This window comes from Mesocricetus auratus, unplaced genomic scaffold, assembly GCF_017639785.1.
Source record: "Mesocricetus auratus isolate SY011 unplaced genomic scaffold, BCM_Maur_2.0 Super-Scaffold_100676, whole genome shotgun sequence".
Taxonomy (NCBI): Eukaryota; Metazoa; Chordata; class Mammalia; order Rodentia; family Cricetidae; genus Mesocricetus; species Mesocricetus auratus.
In genome coordinates this window covers 179,908,190-179,926,962 of record NW_024429266.1, presented here as the reverse complement: position 1 = coordinate 179,926,962, position 18,773 = coordinate 179,908,190, and the positions used below count along the sequence as shown (strand labels likewise).

Below are 18,773 nucleotides of genomic sequence, written 5' to 3'. Positions count from 1 at the left end.
GTTTAAAATACATTTTTGGCATCCTTAAGGTGGCACAACTGTGCTTACAAAATGAAAGGAATTAGCTAGAGGGTAGCTCAGTGGTGGAGTATTTGCCTAACATGCACAAGGCTCTGGGTTTCATACATACAGCATCACAGGGAGTGGGGGAGTGTGTGTGTGTGCATGGCTGTGATCCTTGGTTCTCCCCCACCTCCAATCACTTCGATTCAGCCTCCTCAATGTTGAATCCTTGAGAAAAATCAGGTCCCAATGCCCCAGACATCCACTTTGTGGAATGAATTACCCTTTTATGAATCTTGATGTCCTTTCTCTCCCTCCTCCTCTTCTTTTTCACCTTTTCCCTCCTTTTCCCTTTCTCATCCCCATTCTCTCCCTTGCTTTTAGTTATGTAAGTGCTTGTCTATTTTAAGGTTTGTTCCATTGGTAGGCTTGTTGAATTCTTTTCATACTATTAGATTAATTGTTACAAGTTTACGGCTTATTAATTATTGTGATTGGCAGAAAAAATTCCTACCAAATATGTCTGTTTTTGATGTTCTGATTTTTTTGTTTGTTTGTTTTTCGAGATGGGTTTTCTGTGTAACACTCTTAACACTCTGTAGACCTTGTTGGCCTTGAACTCACTGAGATCCGCCTGCCTCTGCCTGCCAAGTGTTGGGATTAAAGACTTGTGCCTCACCCACTCCCTCCGTGACACTCTAATCGTTTTTGTTTTCCTTCAGTGCTAAATATCAAAATTTTCTTCATTATTTTATTTACTTAAAAACTATGTAGATGTTTTTACATAAAAGTTTTACTTACGAGGGCCGGGCGTTGGTGGCGCACGCCTTTAATCCCAGCACTCGGGAGGCAGAGACAGGCGGATCTCTGTGAGTTCGAGGCCAGCCTGGTCTACAGAGTGAGTTCCAGGACAACCTCCAAAGCCACAGAGAAACCCTGTCTCGAAAAACCAAAAAATAAAAAGAAAAAAAAAGAAAAGTTTTACTTATGCACTTCTGAGTGAGTTAGTGTGTCTGTGTGTTGCATGTGTGTGAATGTACAATTGTATGTGTCTATGCTCACTCATGTGGAGACCACAGGAAGATGTTGGATATCTTCCTTTATCACTTTCTGCCATATTGGCCTGCGTATTGGCCTGAGATGGGGACTGTCATTGAGCTCATCTGTTTGGCCAGTCAGCTCCCAGGACCTGCTTGTTGTGGTCTCCTTTCATATTTAGCTGCTGGGGTTACAGGTATGTGCTGCCATGTCCAGCTTTTATATGGATGCTGGGGATTTGCTCAGTCCTCTTGCTTACAATGCAAGTACTCTTACCTACTGAACCACTTCCCTCATTTCCAAAGACATACATTGTTTTATGTTTGTCATTGAAGTTATTGACAAATTGTGTCCAGATATGACAGTGTTTTACTTTCCAGAAAAATTTGTGCTTTTCTATATAAAAGCTACAATTGTTACATTTTTGATCTCTAAGAATGTGTTTATTTTTTTTTGTAACACAAATATTATTTGGTATTTTACAAGATATGTGTGCTGGCTAGTTTTATGTGACTTGACATAAGCTAGTCATTTGGGGAGAGGGAGTCTCAATTGAGAAAATGTCTTCACTAGTTTGCCTTAGGTCAAGCCTGTTATGCTTTCGCTTAATTGATGTGGGAAGACCTAGCTCACTGTGGGCAGTGCCACCTCTGGCCTGGTTTTCCTGGCTTCTAGTAGAAAGCATGCTGGGCAAACCATGAGGAGCAAGTCAATAAGCATCATCCCTTCATGACCTGTGCATCAGCTCCTGCCTCCAGGTTCCTGCTCTGACATCCCTCAGTGGTACACTGTGATGTGGAAACTGTAAGCTAAAATAAACCCTTTTCTTCCTAAGTTGCTTTTATTCTTTGTGTTTTATCACAGCTATGGAAATCCTAAGAGAATACTAAAATGTTTATCACAAATAAAAACACTTCAATCTGATTATAGGAAGTTAAGATAGTTATATTAGTTCCTTTTCACGTTGTTGTGACCAAGTGTCTGACAAGAAGCACCTTAAGGGAGGCTTCTTTTGGCTCATGGTTTGAGATGTCCGTGGCAGGAAAGGCATGGCTCCAGCTGTGGCCAGTTTCTTATTCTCTAGATTCTTCTCTTTTTTCTGAATTACACTTTTAAAGACAACCTGCTTAATATAGGGTGCTTGCAAAATAGTATGTCTACATGCAGAAGAATGAAATTATATATTTTTCACTGTATAATCATCTCTCACTATATAAAAATAAATTCGATTGTGATCAAAGGCCTAATTTAAACCCTGAGATGGTCGGGGCATGGAGGCACAAACCTTTAATCTCAGTTCTCAGAAGATGGAGGCAGGTGGATATCAGTGAGTTTGAGGCCAGCCTGGTCTACATTAGAGACTTCCAGTCTGGCCAGAGGAACACAGTGGGACCCTCTTTCAAAAATAAAAGCAACATAAATTCAAACCTGAAAAGGTGTTACTGATAAAGGAAGATAAAGGGAAAACCCTTTTGGATAGAGTCATAAACAAGAATTTTCTGAATATAGAACAAAAGAAGTAGCAAAAGAAGTAACTCCAAGAATAGACCAATAAAATTATAAAGTTCATCACAGTGAAAAAAAACAAACTGTCAACAGAGCAAGCAGACTGTCCACAAAACAGGAGAAAATTGTTACCAGCTATATTGCAAACGAAGGGTAATAATTCTAATATATAAAGAGGTACAGAGTCCCAACTGTCAATCAGTAATTGAATAGATAGGTTTTTTTTTTTTTTCCTTTCGAGACAGGGTTTCTCTGTATTGTTTTGGAGACTGTCCTGGAACTCGCTCTGTAGACCAGGTTGGCCTCGAACTCACAGAGATCCACCTGCCTCTGCCTCCCAAGTGCCAAGTGCTGGGATTAAAGACACGCACCACCAATGCCTGACTGAATACATAGTTCTTAAGAAATGCAGAAACTATTGGTCACATGATCAGTAAATATTTTTGAAAGTGCCTACCATCTTTTGCCTTTTGGGAAGTGCAAATTATAACTGCTTTGAGATTCCATCTCACCCTACTCAGAATAACTATCATCAAGGAAACAAATTACAACAAATGCTAACAGCAATGTGGGGAAAATGGAACTGTTTTTTACTGTTGAGAGTGAAAATTGGTATGGTCAAATGGAGGTAAGTGTGGAGGCTTCCCCTTAAAACTAAAAGTAGAACTGTCATGCACACATGTCCAAATTACATCCTACCATAGAAATACTTTGACATCCATGTTTATTTCTTCTGTTTACAGTAACAAAGAAATGGATTCAGCTTAGATGTCTAGTGATAAATAAATAGATAAAGAAAATATGGCACATATATATGCACAATAAAATTTTTTTATTCATCTATAAAGAAAAATGAAATTTGCAGGAAAATTGACAAAACTAGAAAATGTGTATTAAGTGAGATAAGCTAGGCCCAGAAAGAGAAATATCATGTGTCCTCTTTCACCTGCTGAAATGTAAAATGTTAAATGTAAGCATGTAGTTAGATGTAGGTGTGGGAGAGACAGGACACTAGAAGGGGCTGATCTATTAGATGAGAAAAAAAGAATCTGTACGGAAAGGGTGTGGGATGAATGTGGGCGTCAGGGACACTGTTGCAGAAGGGTATGGGGCAATTGAGGATTGGGTTAGGACAGGGCAGGAGAATCAACCCAAACTAAAGTAGAAAATGCACTAAAGAAAGCTGTTACTTTTTAAGTTAATTTAAAAAATGTTACTAGATGTTTTAAAAAATTTGTTCCTGTGTAGAGAAATGGGAAATTTCTGTGTTGATGTTTTCTACATTTAATTTTAAATCATGTGTAGAGTGTGTATTTTTGTGTTGGCATGTGAACAGACAATACATGTTCTTTACTACTGAGTCATCTCTCCAGCCACTTTATATTGATCTTATATTTACTAGTCTGGTTTTATGCCTAATAATGTGGGTGTTTTGTCCATAATTTCTCACATTTTTCTCATACAATCTCCGTGTAGGTATTTGTTTCTTCACGTCTACTTTGTATAGCTTTTATTTATTTATCTTACCATACTGGTTAGCTTGATGGTGACAGCAGCTGCCCTAGTTCTCATTTTAAAGTGGGTTCTTCTGACATTTGTCCAGTTTCTTTTTGGGCTCTTTCCCTCTTCTAAAACAGTTGATAGCAGGTGGGTTTTTTGGTGGGGTTAGGAGAGTCAGCAGTTTTTTTTTTCTTTCTTTTTTTTTTTTGAGACAGGGTTTTTCTGTGTCTAACAGTCCTGGATGTCCTTGAATTTACTCTGTAGACCAGGCTAGCCTCCAACTCACTGAGATTCCCCCTGCCTCTGCCTCCTAAGTGCTGGGATTAAAGGTGGGCACCACTACTGCCCAGCTGGGAGTCAGTAGTTTTAATAAAGTAAAACTATCTTGATTGTAGCCTAAAGTTGGGGTGTTGCCTTGTATTTCAATGAAGAAATTGCCTCTGAGTAGAGCTAATGAAGTAGACAAATCACTAGTTACATTTCTTCCTTCTCTCAAACAGTAATTGCCCCATCACAGCTACATGTTTTAAAGTGTGTATAGGATTGTTAGCTTTAGCTTACATTACTTCTGACCTCAGTGAATTGCTAATGTTGACAGAGGGGGGAGGGAGGGAGAGGGAGAGATAGATAGAGAGGAGAGAGAGGAGAGAGAGGAGAGAGAGAAACAGCCATACTTAGAAAACATTTCCCCCTTGAATTTAACTTCTAGTAGATTTCTGACTGTTTAAGATTCAGTAGCTGAGGCTGGTTTCAATTTTTCTGCCTCCCAGGAATGAACTACAGGGGTCAACCAACACTCTTACTTTTACTTCTGATATTTTCTTTTGCAGAACATCTGTATTTTGGACTTTGAAGGGTAATAAGGAAAAGTAGGCTTTGGCGAATCAGCATTTCCATATACCTTTTTATTGAGACTACTAACATCCACTGCCAGTAAATGAAATCTGTTGCTCCCACTTAAATGAATTTGGAAAATCACATTCATAAATTAAAATACCTAATAGTTTATTTGTAATTGTATCTATATTAAAAAAAACACAAAGATTTTTAGAGTTTGAGTATTACCAGGAATAAAAATTTACTGCTTGCTAAGAAAATACCCAAATCAGAAGACTAAAAAGAAAAGACTATCTTGTCTTTATATGAAAAATCAACAAAACAACCAAACAACACAAATCCATTCTGGAGCCAGGATATAACAAAGTGTTAGAATACTGGCTAGTATGAGCAAGACCCTGGGTTTGATCCCTAGTATTATAAACGCACGAATGCACGCACGTATGCATGCACATAAAATCTCTTTAGAAGTCATCTTCAGTGACCTAATGAGACAGCTCAGTGAGTAGAGGTGCCTGCTGCAAAGTATAATGGTGCTGAGTTTGATTTCCAGAACCATGTGGTAGAAGGAGAGACCTGACTCCTGAAAGTTGTCCTCTGCCCTCCATACTTATACATGGGTGGTGCATACATACATGCTCATGCTCTCTTCCCCTTCCCCCTCTTTCTTTCACACAAAGAATAAGTAAAAATATCATAAAAATCATAAGTAGTGCTAAGCAAAAAATGGCAAAATTGGAAAGATTTGTGGCTTATACAGAAAGTGAAAGTTTATTTTGCTAATATTACATAAAGAGTCACTTCCCTACTAGAATACTTGTAACTTACTTTTCTGTTGCTAAAATACCCCAATGGTAGCAAAAAGGGGAGGGAAGGCACAGCAGCAGGAACTTGAACATATGCTCAGGTTGTTCCCACAATTGGAAAGCAGAGAGGGATGCATGTTTGTGTGGTCTAGTTCTCCTTTTTGTACAGTCTAGAATTGAAGCCCAGGGAACTGTGCTCCTTACTCACTGTAGTATGGGTCTTTTCACCTCAGTTAACCTCATCAATAGTCCTTCACCAGTATGCCTGGTATCTTGTCTCCTAGATGGTTCCAGATCACTTCAAGTTACAGTTACCATTTTCCATCACTTGTCAATAAAATTGAAATGAATGGCATGTGGGTCAGGTATACCAAAGAATACCATTCACAGAATCAAAGAATATAATGTTACTTTATCAGGGATTGGGAAAAAGGAATATGGAGAGCTACTTATCAGTGTCCATAAGCTTTCAGAGAAGCAAGATGAATAAGCTGTAGAGATAGATGTAGTACAGCATTGTGCCTGCAGGTCCTTCAGATCTTTGTGAAGATAGGGTTTTTGCTAAGTAGTTTTACTTTTTGATTGATATTTATCACTTTGGCCTCAAACTTGAGATACTCCTGCCTCAGTCTTCCAAATGCTGTGTATTATAGTCATTTACTATTATGCTTGGTTTTGGTGTTTGTGTGTACATTCATGAGTTCATGTGTGTGTGTGTGTGTATGATAGTGAAGGTTAAATTATAAAATTTAAAAGTTATATATAATCACTCCTTGCGTACTAGTACTTGCTAATTAATGTTTGCAATAATTAAAAGTCATCTTGTGTTTTGATAGATTTTTGTGTTTTGAAATAAATTTTTTTATTCCCTTTCTCTTTAATATACTTTCTGTTAAATTTTGAGATGTCTAGAGTTTATTGTGGCTCATAAAAGTAAAGGACTGCCATGGTTATTTTCCTGGTGGGAATAAGCACACATTAAATTACTGATAATTGTGGATTATTACCATGATCTTAAATTTTGAATTATAAGAGAATAAGGTGAATCCTAATTTGCAGGCTGCAGATTTCTGAGAACCTTTACAGCTATTTTTAGCTGCTTGCAAGCTGCTCTGTCTTTGCTAATTGAGGGGAAAGCTGATTTTGGATGTTTTTTTTTTTTTGTGATGTTCCCAGCACATGCAGATGACAATCCAGGCTCTCCAGGATGAGCTGCGGATTCAGAGGGACTTGAATCAGCTGTTTCAGCAAGATAGCAGCAGTAGGACTGGAGAGCCTTGTGTGGCAGAGCTGACAGAGGAGAACTTCCAGAGGCTGCACGCTGAGCACGAGCGGCAAGCCAAAGAGCTGTTCCTATTGCGGAAGACCCTGGAGGAGATGGAGCTGCGAATTGAAACGCAGAAGCAAACCCTAAATGCTCGAGATGAGTCCATTAAGAAGCTTCTGGAGATGTTACAGAGCAAAGGACTTTCTGCCAAAGCCACTGAAGAAGACCATGAAAGAACAAGGAGACTGGCAGAGGCAGAAATGCATGTCCACCACCTAGAAAGTCTTTTGGAGCAAAAGGAAAAAGAGAATAATATGTTGAGAGAGGTGAGTGTTACCTTCTCAGTTTTTTTTTCTTTTCTCCCCTTATTAATCAGAATCTTGACCTAGATAAATTTATGTGGTCTGCTGTGCTGCTGACTAGCAAGTTCATCTTCTGTGTTTTAGTGCTTCACTGATTTCTTTCCTCTTGAATGGAATGACATCATCTGGCATATATATTACTCAATAACATCATCCCTCCTGTCACCCTCGGTGATTCCTGAGTTGCTGAAGGGCTACAGAATTGTTGTAATTTGTTACCTGCCTCTCTATTTGTTCATAGAGACAGAACAGCAAAACCAGAATCAGGGTAGCAATTAGCCACTGCTCAATTAAAAAATACTAGTAAGAGAAGTACACTGTTACCTTAGTTCACATATGCTGGTGGAGCTGAAGCAGTAATAAAGGTTTGTCCTGGAAACATCTGCCTTGCTGTGAAAGATACGTGTTAAAAATAATTTGCCATGGAGGTGTAGCCAGAAGGAGTGATACTTTAGAGGAAACAGACTTAAGCTAGCTCTGCGATTAGACCTCACTTTCTGAGGCACTGTCATTTTACGAAAAGTGTAAAGGAAGAATTCGTCTTACTTGGAGTCAATTTAAAAACTTCAATGGATTTTATAACTCTGCTGTCTTAGGGTTTCTGTTGCTATGATAAACACCATGACCAAAAGCAACTTGGGGGAGAAAAGGGTTTATTTTACTTACAGGTTATGTTATAGTCATTGAGGGAAGCCAGGATAGGAACTCAATCAGGGCAGAAACCTGGAGGCAGGAGCTGATGCAGAGGCCATGGAGGGTACTGCTTACTGGCTTGCTCCTTATGACTTGCTCAGCCTGTTTTCGTGTGTATCCCCAGACCAACATCCCAAGGATGGCACCACCCACAATGGGCTGGGCTTTCCTGCATCTGTCACTGATTAAGAAAATACACTATAGACTTGCCCACAGGCCAATCTGGTGGGGGCATTTTCTCAGTTGGGGTTCCTTCTTCCAAAATGACTCTAGCTTGTGTAAAGTTGACATAAAACTACCCAGGACTTCTGATTAGATATAAAATTCTTTTTTAGCTTCCCTGGGATTATAGGTACATACTACCATAACTAGCTAATTTGTACATTTTGACAGAGGGAGGGGAGTGAGGAGTCTCAAATTGTTAGGATGCATCTGAATAATCCCCTTTTAACAAGATTTGGGAGGAAAGAAATTAAAAAACAAGCAAACATATTCAGCTGTGTGAGAGGAGTTCTTAATTGGTCTAAGTAATAAAAACCCAGAGTCAGAGATAGAGGAAAATGCTGAAAGATCAGAACAAGCCACAGCCACACCTTACCTCCTTAGTGTCTCAGCAGATGGGAGCGAGTTCCTGTTTCTCCCTGCTTATATCCTCTCTCTGCCCAGCCATCTCCTTCCTGTCTGTCTGTCCAGACCTCTAGACCTTTGTGGTTAGCCAGTGACAAGCTTCATTCTCTGACCTTCAGACAGGCTTTATTTGTACAAGCAAGATATCACCACACAACTGGGCATGGTAGAGCACGCCTTTAATCCCAGCACTTGAGAGACAGAGGCAGGTGGATTTCTATGAATTGAAAGCCAGCTTGGTCTACATAGTGAGAGAATGTCTGTTATCTGCAAAACAACATTGCTAAAATCAAAACTGGGGCTCTTTTAACTGCTGTTTTTGCAAGATGGCAGGTGTAAGTTTACCTCCTGCACTGGCTGCACAAGTCTCTGCTTGTCTCTAGCAAAACAGAGCCCACCCAAGAAAATGCTGCTACCAAGAAGCCTTACTTGTCTCTGTAGACCAGGCTGACCTCGAACTCACAGAGATCTGCCTGCCTCTGCCTCCCGAGTGCTGGGATTAAAGGCGTGCACCACCAAAGCCAGGCTGTCTCTGTTCTTTTGTAATGTGCATTATGTAATGTGCATTCTTCCTGCCAGCCACCTGGGTCCCGTTGCTGCTTTAGCCCCCAATTAACACACATGACACTATAATAATTATGAAGCTGTTGGCCATTTGCTATTGTTTCTCATTGGCTAGCTTTGAATTAATTACTGACCCATAATTAATAATGTATATGTTTATAAGGGCTTATCTTTCTGATGCCCTCCTGACGTGTCCTTTCCTCCCTGGATATCACATGGCTACCCTCTCCTCTTTACTACTTTTCCCAGAATCCTTCTCAACTCCTAGTCCCACTTATCTTGCTTCCCTATTGGCCAGCAGTGCTTTATTTACATATACACAGAAGGACTTCTTCCATTACTCCTTCCCCTTCCTCTCCTCTCTTTTCCCCCCTCTTTTCCCTGTCCCTTTTCCTCCTATCTTTTTCTCTCATCTCCCCCCTTTCCCATTTCCTGTTCCTTTTCCTTTCCCCAGCCTGTCTTTCCCTTTCCTGCCCTGACTCCTGTTCTTTGTTCTATCCTGTCCTCTATTTCTCTGTGTAGTCCAGTCAAATTCCCCATGCTCCTGTCTCATCTTCCTGTCTCCTGAATTACAGGTATATACCACCATGCCCAAGTCCAGGGTGTGTGTGTGTGTGTGTGTGTGTGTGTGTGTGTGTGTGTGTGTGTGTGTGTGTGTGTGTTTGTGTATGTGTATGCCCACAAGTCAGCCTCAGGAGTTGTTCCTTAGGAGCCGTAACCTTTGCTTTTTTTCTCCTTTTCTTTTTTGGGTTTTGGAGACAGGGCTTCTCTGGGTATCCCTGGCTATCTTATAACTTGCTCTGTAGACCAGGCTGGCCTCAAACTCATGAAGATAGTCCTGCCTCTGCATCCTGAGTGCTGGGATTAAAGACACGAGCTACCATGCCTTTTGAGACAGCCTCTCACTGCCCTGGACTTGCTGAGTCAGTTAATTACATGAGTTCTGGGAATCTCACTTGGATCCTTATGTTCCCATGGGAAGCACTGTACTGACGCAGTGTTCTCCCCAGTGCTCAAATTGTGTTTGTTTTTACATGAAAAATTTCTGCCAATGGGATGAAATGAAATGAGCAAATAGTGCATTCTTCTTCTTATACTTGTTTGAATAGTAATTTACTTCTATTTCTAGTCTCTCCCATTATTTACAGGGCATGAGCCAGAGGCTTGATATGCTCAGTGGGAATGGGGATTTTGTTAGCCCACTGAATGCAAGATGTGCTCACAATGATCTTGAATGCAAAGGCCCATGGTTAGAAATTTGATGATGGGATTTCAGATATCTCAGTGGGAAAGCTCTGTGCTTGTGAGTGCTAGAGTACGTTCTACCCATCCCTTGTTATATATGTAGAAGGATCTTTAAGATTTGAAGTTTTGTTTTTCTTTATACTTTCTTTGCCTGTGTGCTAGGGTTTAAAAATAAAATTATAATAGTTTACCACAAAATGGAGCATTTTGAAATTAGTTGTTTAGAATTAGGTAATAGGAAAAAGATATCATAAAATTAGTTAAATACCTAAATTGTGAAGTATTTCAAAGAAATTCAACTAAAATACTTTAATGGATAGATGCACTAAATAATGAACATAAGTATAAATTTTAGTCCTTTATTAGAATGTGAAAATTGTTTATAGTTAGTGTAGTTCATTTTATTTTTGTTTATATAATAAAAAAATCTTACATTCATTTGTTGCACAAACATCATTAGAAGTTTCTACTGTATACTCAGTGAGCAACTGTGTACTGTGTGGGGAATAGATCATTGTTAGCAAGCTTTTAGCTGGTGGGTAGGTTTATTTTAATACAGTTGGGAGATTAATCTGAACTGAGCAATGTATTTAAGTACTGGGGGAAGAAAGCATCAAAGTTGAAGATATAATATAGAAAGTGCTGTCAATCAGGGCTGGGGATGTAGCTCAGTGTGCATGCCCCTGAGGTTGACCCTAGCACCCCAGTACAATAGTATAGACAGTTGTGTAGCTTAAAGAATGCTGAAGTATGCTCCCTTTTCACCACCACCCTGGCACAGAAAGGGAACTTTAATAGTTACCCAGAGCTCCCATTAGTATCACTGGCAGAGCCTCTTTTTTCTCCTCTAAGAACAACTGTAATCTTGGCTTTTGTGGTCACTCATTTGCTTTTTACCAAATCTATCATATCTCTATTCCTAATATTGAAACATTATTACATTTATGTATGATAGATTATTATCATTTTTAATTCCAGTAAATATCATGTCTTTGTTTTATTCTCTTTTCTTTTTCTTTTTTTTAAATTTAATTAACCTTTTTTGAGATGGTTTTCTATAGCCCACTTCGTGTTGAATTCACTGCATACTGCAGACTGGACTTCTGATCTTCCTGCTTCCTCTATTTTATGCAGTTGGAGGAATCCAACATGAGCTGAGGACTGCCCATTGCTTTGTTCATATCAGCCAAACCCTACCAGCTGAGTTGTATTTCTAGCTCTGTTTTGTTAAAATACACTTAAAAATTTTAATCTTCCGTGTGCAGTTCAGCTACTTCTTAGTTTATTGGCTAGAATAATAATTCTATTCGATTTGTAATTTTTGTGTATGTGTTGATTGAATACACACACATGCACAGAATAATTAAATAATTTTAAAAAGATGATAATGAAGACATTGTTTAATTAGTGAAGACATTAGAACTTGGACATTCCATAATGGTGTACCCATCATGCCCACCCTATAATAAATTACTAGACAGTTACTAGACACACAAAGCAGGAAAATAAGCCTATTTCAGGAGACAGACATTCATTTATTCTTTTCTTCACTAACAAATTTAAGACAATATGCTGGCATAATAATTTTACTCGTACTGTCTTTGGCATGTACCTATAAATCATATCGACATTTTCTTGTTTAAATATAATCACATCAGCTAATACACCTAAAATTTTTAAGAGACACTTGAACTGTGAACAGTTGGAGGTAAAGCGTTCATTTGGCATGGGGGATGGGAGAGAGTTCAACAGCTCAGCATATTTGGGGAACAGCTAGGTGTCCAGTATAATTGACGTATAGTGATGACATGAGGTTTTACAGTCTTTTAAGAAAACATGTCACACGGGGAGCTTTGACAGGTATGGTAATTTGAATGATACTGGCCTCCATAATCTCATAGGGAGTGGCACTATTAGGAGGTGCGGCTTTGTTGGAGAGGGTATGGCCTTGTTGGAGGAAGTTTGTCATTGTGGGGGTGGGCTCTGAGGGTTCCTATTCTCAAGATACTGCCCAGTGAGTCAATAAACTTCCTGTTGCTTGCAAGATGTAGGACTTTCAGCTACTCTTCCAGCACCATATCTGTCTGTATGCTGCCATGCTCCCCACCATGATGATAATGGACTGAACCTCTGAAACTGTAAGCAAGTCCTCTCAATTAAATGTTTTCTGTATAAGAGTTGTTGTGATTGTGTATTGTCATAGCAATAGAAACCTAACTAAGACAACCAGGTTTAGAGTGTGGGGTGACTAGATCAACTTGTTTTTTTGTTATCATTTCTTTGTTTTTTTTGAGACAGGGTAGCTCTGGCTGTCCTAGAACTCCCTCTGTAGTCCAGGCTGGCCTTAAAGAGATCCACCTGCCTCTACTTTCTGAGTGCTGGGATTAAAGGCCTGTGCTACCACTGCCCTGCTGTTCAACTTGGTTTTTAAAGGAGCTCTGTTGAGAAGGTAAGGGAGGCAAAATGTAGGAAGTTGTTAATGAAAGGTGTGGATTTTTGCATGGCTCATATTAGGTGGTAGTATTAAAAATGTAAGAAAGTGTTTGGATTTTGGAATTTTGTTTTTTGTTTTCAAGACAGGGTTTCTCTGTGCAGTCCTGGTTGTCCTGGGACTAGGTCTGTTGTCGCACCTGCTGTGCAGCCTGCATCCGAGAATGTAGCGAGGTGGTCGGGATAGATGACACAGAGACCTGTTGGTTGCTTTAAGAAAACTTTATGCTTCCCAAGTCAGTCCTTTTTAAGGACTTCTGCCATTCATCTACATACAATTCTTTCCAGACTTCTCACCCTCCCGGCCCCAGCAGGGAGCAGGAAGAGGCATCTAGCCGTAGGGGGGATCAAAGTCATGGTATTTCTATGAGCGAGCCCTTATCTGAGCCCTATCAAGAGCTTTATAGCACTGAATTGTTTTCAGTAAACATTATCTAGCAGCTGCCTGCTCCCAGGCCGAAGGGGAAGTGGGTTTCTGCTCAAGGTCTGGTGTCCCCACAGTCTGTAGACCCTTCACAGAGACCCACTTGCCTTTGCCTCCAGAGTGCTGGAACTAAACACTTGCTCCACCTCTGCCTGTCTGGATTTTGGAATGTTTTGAAGGTCCATCTAAATAGGTTTCCTGACTTTGGCTTATGGAATAGTAGAAGGTACGAATGACTTCTTATGTGGTGCAGGTTTAAGATGCATTTGAAACCCAGTTGTAGGAAAATATTTTTTTTGTCTGAGGGTTTCTGTTGCAGTGAAGAGACATTATTAGCATGGTAATGCTTATAAAGAAAGCATTTATTTGGGGCTGGCTTACAGTTCAGAGGTTTAGTCTGTTGTCAATATGGTGGGACACTGACAGTGTGTAGGTAGACATGGTTGGTTCTGGAAGATAGCTAAGAGTTCTACATCTGAATCCAAATGCAGCAGGAAGAGAGTAAACCATTGGGCCTGGCTTGGACATCTGAAACCTCAAAGTTTATCCCCAGTGACACACTTCCTCCAACAAGGCCATTCCTACTCCAACAAGGCCACACCTCCTAATAGTGCTACTCCTATGAGCCTATGGGGGCTACTTTCATTCAACCATCACACTTTAAAAATGTTTACTACCTATGATTATTTACTTGGATATTTGAGGCTAGAGTTAGTAAGAGTTGTAGCAGAAAGAGTATTGTATATTAATAAAGATTGAGCCTGCCTTCCTTTCACTGTTTTGAGCTAGAGTTTTTCAGGTGGTGGGCTTTTTTTTGGAGTTTGGAATATTTTCATAGACTTCAGCAGTTGAGCATTCCTAATCTAAAACTGAAATCAGAAATGCTCTATAATGTTAACAAGTTTTGAAAAGAGCTTTTGTTCATAAGAATTAAAAAAAAAAAGTTCATCAGTGAGCTTCCTGGTCAGGCAACAGTGAATAACTTAGGTGAATATAATCAAAATATTAAATCATAGTCATTTTCATTATTCTTAACCATTGTTCATATGGAGTATTGTACTCTATTCTCCTATCTAGGGGTATCCCAGGTTTCTTTACTAATGAATAATTCAGAGACAGCCACAGATCTTATAAGTGAATTGTCTGAGATTGTCTATAACTTCTGAGTGTTCCTTGAAGACTATCAATATTCTTCCTTCCTGACTATGTGTCATGTCATTTACTTACTTAAAACCAGGCTGGTGTCAAACTCACAAAGATCTTCCTGCCTCTGTTTCCCTTCATGTCTTGTTCAGCCTGTTTTCTTATAGATCCCAGGACCAGCAGCATGGATGGCCCTATCCACTATATACTCAACTTTCTTACATCAAACAGTTAAGAAAATGCCCTACACCAGTGGCTCTCAATCTGTGGGTCCCAACCTCTTTTGGGATGTTCCTGACCTTTTCACAGGGGTCGCATATAAGATATCCTGTATGTTAAATATTTATATTATGATTCATAACATTAATTTTATGGTTATTTGTGCCTCACAGTCATCTATAGGATCTGATGTCCTCTTCTGAAATAAGGGTGTACATGCAGATAGAGCACTCATACACATAAAATAAATAAATCTTTAAAAAATAAAAAAGAAACCTGTCATGATATTTTCTGATTTTGAACTACTTGGAAACTTGTCCAACTGAGTTTTTCTTCCTCCCTGGTCCTGCTAAAGGTGTTCATCATAGGTAACCAGGCACTTGTTACCCTGGAGGTGAGTGCTGCAGTTAACAGCGAGAACTTCGTAGCTCTTCACTGCAGGCTGGCTATGATGGCCTTTGTTTCTCTTTTTTGAAAAGGGATATTTGTTGCCCTGCGGATATTTCAGCACATGCCTTTAATCCCATCACTCAGGAGGCAGAGACAGGCGAATCTCTGTAAATTCAAGGCCAGCCTGGTCTACAGAGCAAGTTTCAGGACAGGTTCCAAAGTCATGCAGAGAAACCCTGTCTTGAAAAACAAAACAAAATACACCTCCCCCCTCCCCCAGGATCTTTTCATCTGGGCAGTGGTGGCACATGCCTTCAGTTCCAGCACTTGGGAGACAGAAGCAGGCAGGTCTACAGAGTGAATTCTAGGACAATCAGAGCTATCTAGAGAAACCATGTCTTGAAAAGCCAAACGCAAAAACAAAAAAAGGGGGGTGCCTTTTCTAGTACCCCCTTTTAGATCATTTACAGTTTTGGTTTCATGTCTTACTGATATGTCAATCTAATGATGTGTGGTAGTTTCTATTATTGTAGTTGTTGGTATTACTATGACTAATTAACTAGCTGTTCAGAACCAGGGATCCTCCAGGTATGTTAAATCAGTCAGAATGCAGTCTGGATTTCCTGATCCACAGGTAAGGGTCTGTGGCAAAGGAAGGGTCCACTGACCACAAAGGTTGGCTTAGCTATTTTCAACATCTCCCACTACAAAAAGCATGGGAGTAGCTAGGCACAGTGGCACATTCCTTTAATACCAGAACTTGCAAGGCAGAGGATCTGGTGGATCTGGGTTCAAGACCAGTCAAGTATACATAGTGAGCTCCTGGCCAACTAGAGCTACAAAGTGAGAACAGAAAAGGCACTAGTATAGAAAGGCAGCCACTGACTCTCTTCTGCTTCTATTTAGGAGATGCATCGGAGATTTGAGAATGCCCCTGATTCTGCCAAAACAAAAGCCTTGCAAACTGTCATTGAGATGAAGGTAAGTGAGAATATCATAAAGAATCTTGGAGTCACCTTTTACTCTTGACTGCTTAGACCACCTTCCTGCATGTTTAGACAGTTATGGTAACAATAATACTTCACTCAACTGGAAGAGGAAAGTGTAGAACTTCATGAAATAGTGCCTTAACAGTATTTTCAGTTTCCTTTCAGTTGTTGGACATAATTCAACCAAACTAGACCAAAAAGATTTGTCTAGTATATCTTAAGTCAAATGCCAAGCTTCTTAAAATAGAGAGGAGATTATTAGGCAAGAAGAAGGAAAACTAGTCAGGAAGAACGGTGATAAAAGAAGTAATGGGGGTAAACGTGATCAAATTATGTTCATACATGTATGAAAATGGCACAATAAAAACTGGTTTTTTTATGTAATTAACATATTCAAATAAAAGGAGGAATTATGGAAAAGGAAATTTCTTGGCCTGCAAAGATAGCTATCAGTAAACGATTTGCTGGGCACTTGAGCTGGATCCCTAGAACCTATGTAAAAAGGTTGAGCTCCTTGGCACATGCTGTGACTTCACCACTGTGGAGATAGGGACAGGGAACTCTATGGGGCTTGCTGGCTGGCTGGCCTCTCCTATTTGGTGAGCTCGTAGCCAGTGTGACCCTTTGTCTCACAAAACAGAGTGGATAGTGTGGATAGAGCTTAAGGAACAACACTGGAGTTTGTCTTTTGGTCTGTACGTGCATACTCACATATGTGACCCACATGAACATGCTTACATGTGAATACACGTGCATGTACACACACACACAGACACACACACACACATACACACACAGAGGGAGAGAGAGAGAGAGACAGACAGACAGACAGACATAGAGGCTGAGAGAGACTCTTAGTGTTAGGATCCCATACTTTTCTTGAAGTTAACAGGCCTTTTTTTTTTTTTTTTTTTTTCTTGTTGTTGTTGTTGTTGTTTTTTTTTTTTTTTGTTCTTTGGAGACAGAATTTCTCTGTGTAGCCCTGGCTGTCCTAGAACTCGATTTGTAGACCAGGCTGGCCTCCATCTCACAGAGATCTACCTGCCTCGGCCTCCCAAGTGCTGAGATTAAAGCTGATGCCGCCTGGTGTACTTCCTTTTTTTTTTTTAAGAAGAAAATTTGCCAAAACCCAAGACTCAGTAGTCATAGTGAAAGTTGTGCTTTCAATAAGAGTTGTACTCTAAGAAGGAAGCACCCAGGCATCTCAGCTTGCACCTTAGAGCATCCTGTAGGTGCTGTTGCTAGGGACAACCATTGTTCTACAGTATGCATCGTAAGTGCTCCATGCCTAATTCCCATTTTTTCATATATATTTGATGGTTGGAATTTATTAAAAGGAATGCATTTTAACTGCTTAATCAAGGACATTGTTTTAAAATTTTAGTTATTTATCCTTTTCTTCATTACCTGTTTATCTCCCTAAAGAATGTCATGACTACTTCTGTTATGTAGTGCCACTGTTCTGACTTGTGTTCAGGTACTAGTACTTTTTGTCTGTTGTTTCCTTTATCAGTGCAACTGTCAATACATTGGAAAGATTCAATGATAACTGTAAGATTACTGTGAAAGTCGCTTTAGCTCTGAAGACTCTATGTCTAGAGGACCCTGATTGGAAAGATGGTATTTTGAAAACCTGCTTTAAGTCAGTCATTAGTTAGAAATCTCCAGGAGTTACAAGAGTTTGCTTTTTGAGTTAAGCTCCTTTGATTTAAAATCCAGCTACATTTTATTAGATATGTGACATGAAGCAAGTTTCTTAACCTCTCTATGACTCAGGTTAAAGAAAAAAAAATCTGTTAATGGTGGTAAGAATCTCATTCATTGGTTAGTTTGAAGTTCCATAGTTAAAACCTGTAAAATGCTTTGGACACGACATTGTACATAGCTAACAGCTGATGTTAGGTGGTGTTGCTAGTATTTTTATTAAACACATGGCCTTCTGGTTTCCTTATTTGTGACAATTTGGCTTAAAGTTCTGTGTAATAGCTCACCATTACAGGGAAGACAAAGGCAGGAACTTGAGACAGCTGGTCACATTGTATCTGTAACCAAGATCAGAGAGAAACAAATGCATTATTGCCATGTGCTGGCTTGCTCTTATCTAGGTTTCTTCCATCTTGTACAGTTCAGGGCCCCGTTCATGAATTAGTGCCACCCACATTCAGGGTGAGTCTCTCATCCCAACTCAGTTAATGCAGTCTAAACAGTCTCTGCACGGCCAATATGATGTAGATAATTCCTCATTGAGAGTTCTTCCAAAACAATTCAGGGTTGTAGCTAGTTGATCATTAAAACTAACCATCACACACGGTCTTCCTTTCCTCTGCCTGTGTCCTAGGCTGGTTTTGAACTTGCCCTCTTCCTGTCTCAACCTCTTGAGTGCTAGGATTATAGGCATGTGCTACCTTACCTCTGCTTTATGTTCTTTCTTACAAAAGCCCATTTAGTTCTGTCTGCTTTCTTTAATTTCTTCATACCCAAAAGAGACTTGGTTTGTATCATCACCCCATTTTTGGGGTGTGTGTTTATGTGTTTTGAGATAAGGTCTGATACTCTAGCCTTGGCTGGCAACAGTATGATTTGGCTGGCAATGATGAAACTTTGCACATATTATGTATATTTTCTTTTTCAGTGGGGGGAAGGATTTCTCAAAAGAATTTAATTATAAGC

At 39.7% G+C, this 18,773-nt stretch overlaps 1 protein-coding gene across 11 annotated transcripts in view; it reads left to right on the top strand.

The window, feature by feature from the left end:
• Erc1 (ELKS/RAB6-interacting/CAST family member 1) overlaps nucleotides 1-18,773 on the top strand; it is a 294,181-nt gene that overhangs the window by 37,708 nt on the left and 237,700 nt on the right. For all 11 annotated transcript variants that reach the window (XM_040739043.1, XM_040739041.1, XM_040739040.1 and 8 more), the window contains exons 3-4: nucleotides 6,867-7,283; nucleotides 16,021-16,095. In XM_040739043.1, coding sequence (XP_040594977.1) covers nucleotides 6,867-7,283; nucleotides 16,021-16,095 — 492 coding nt within the window. The remainder of the gene's footprint in view (nucleotides 1-6,866; nucleotides 7,284-16,020; nucleotides 16,096-18,773) is intronic.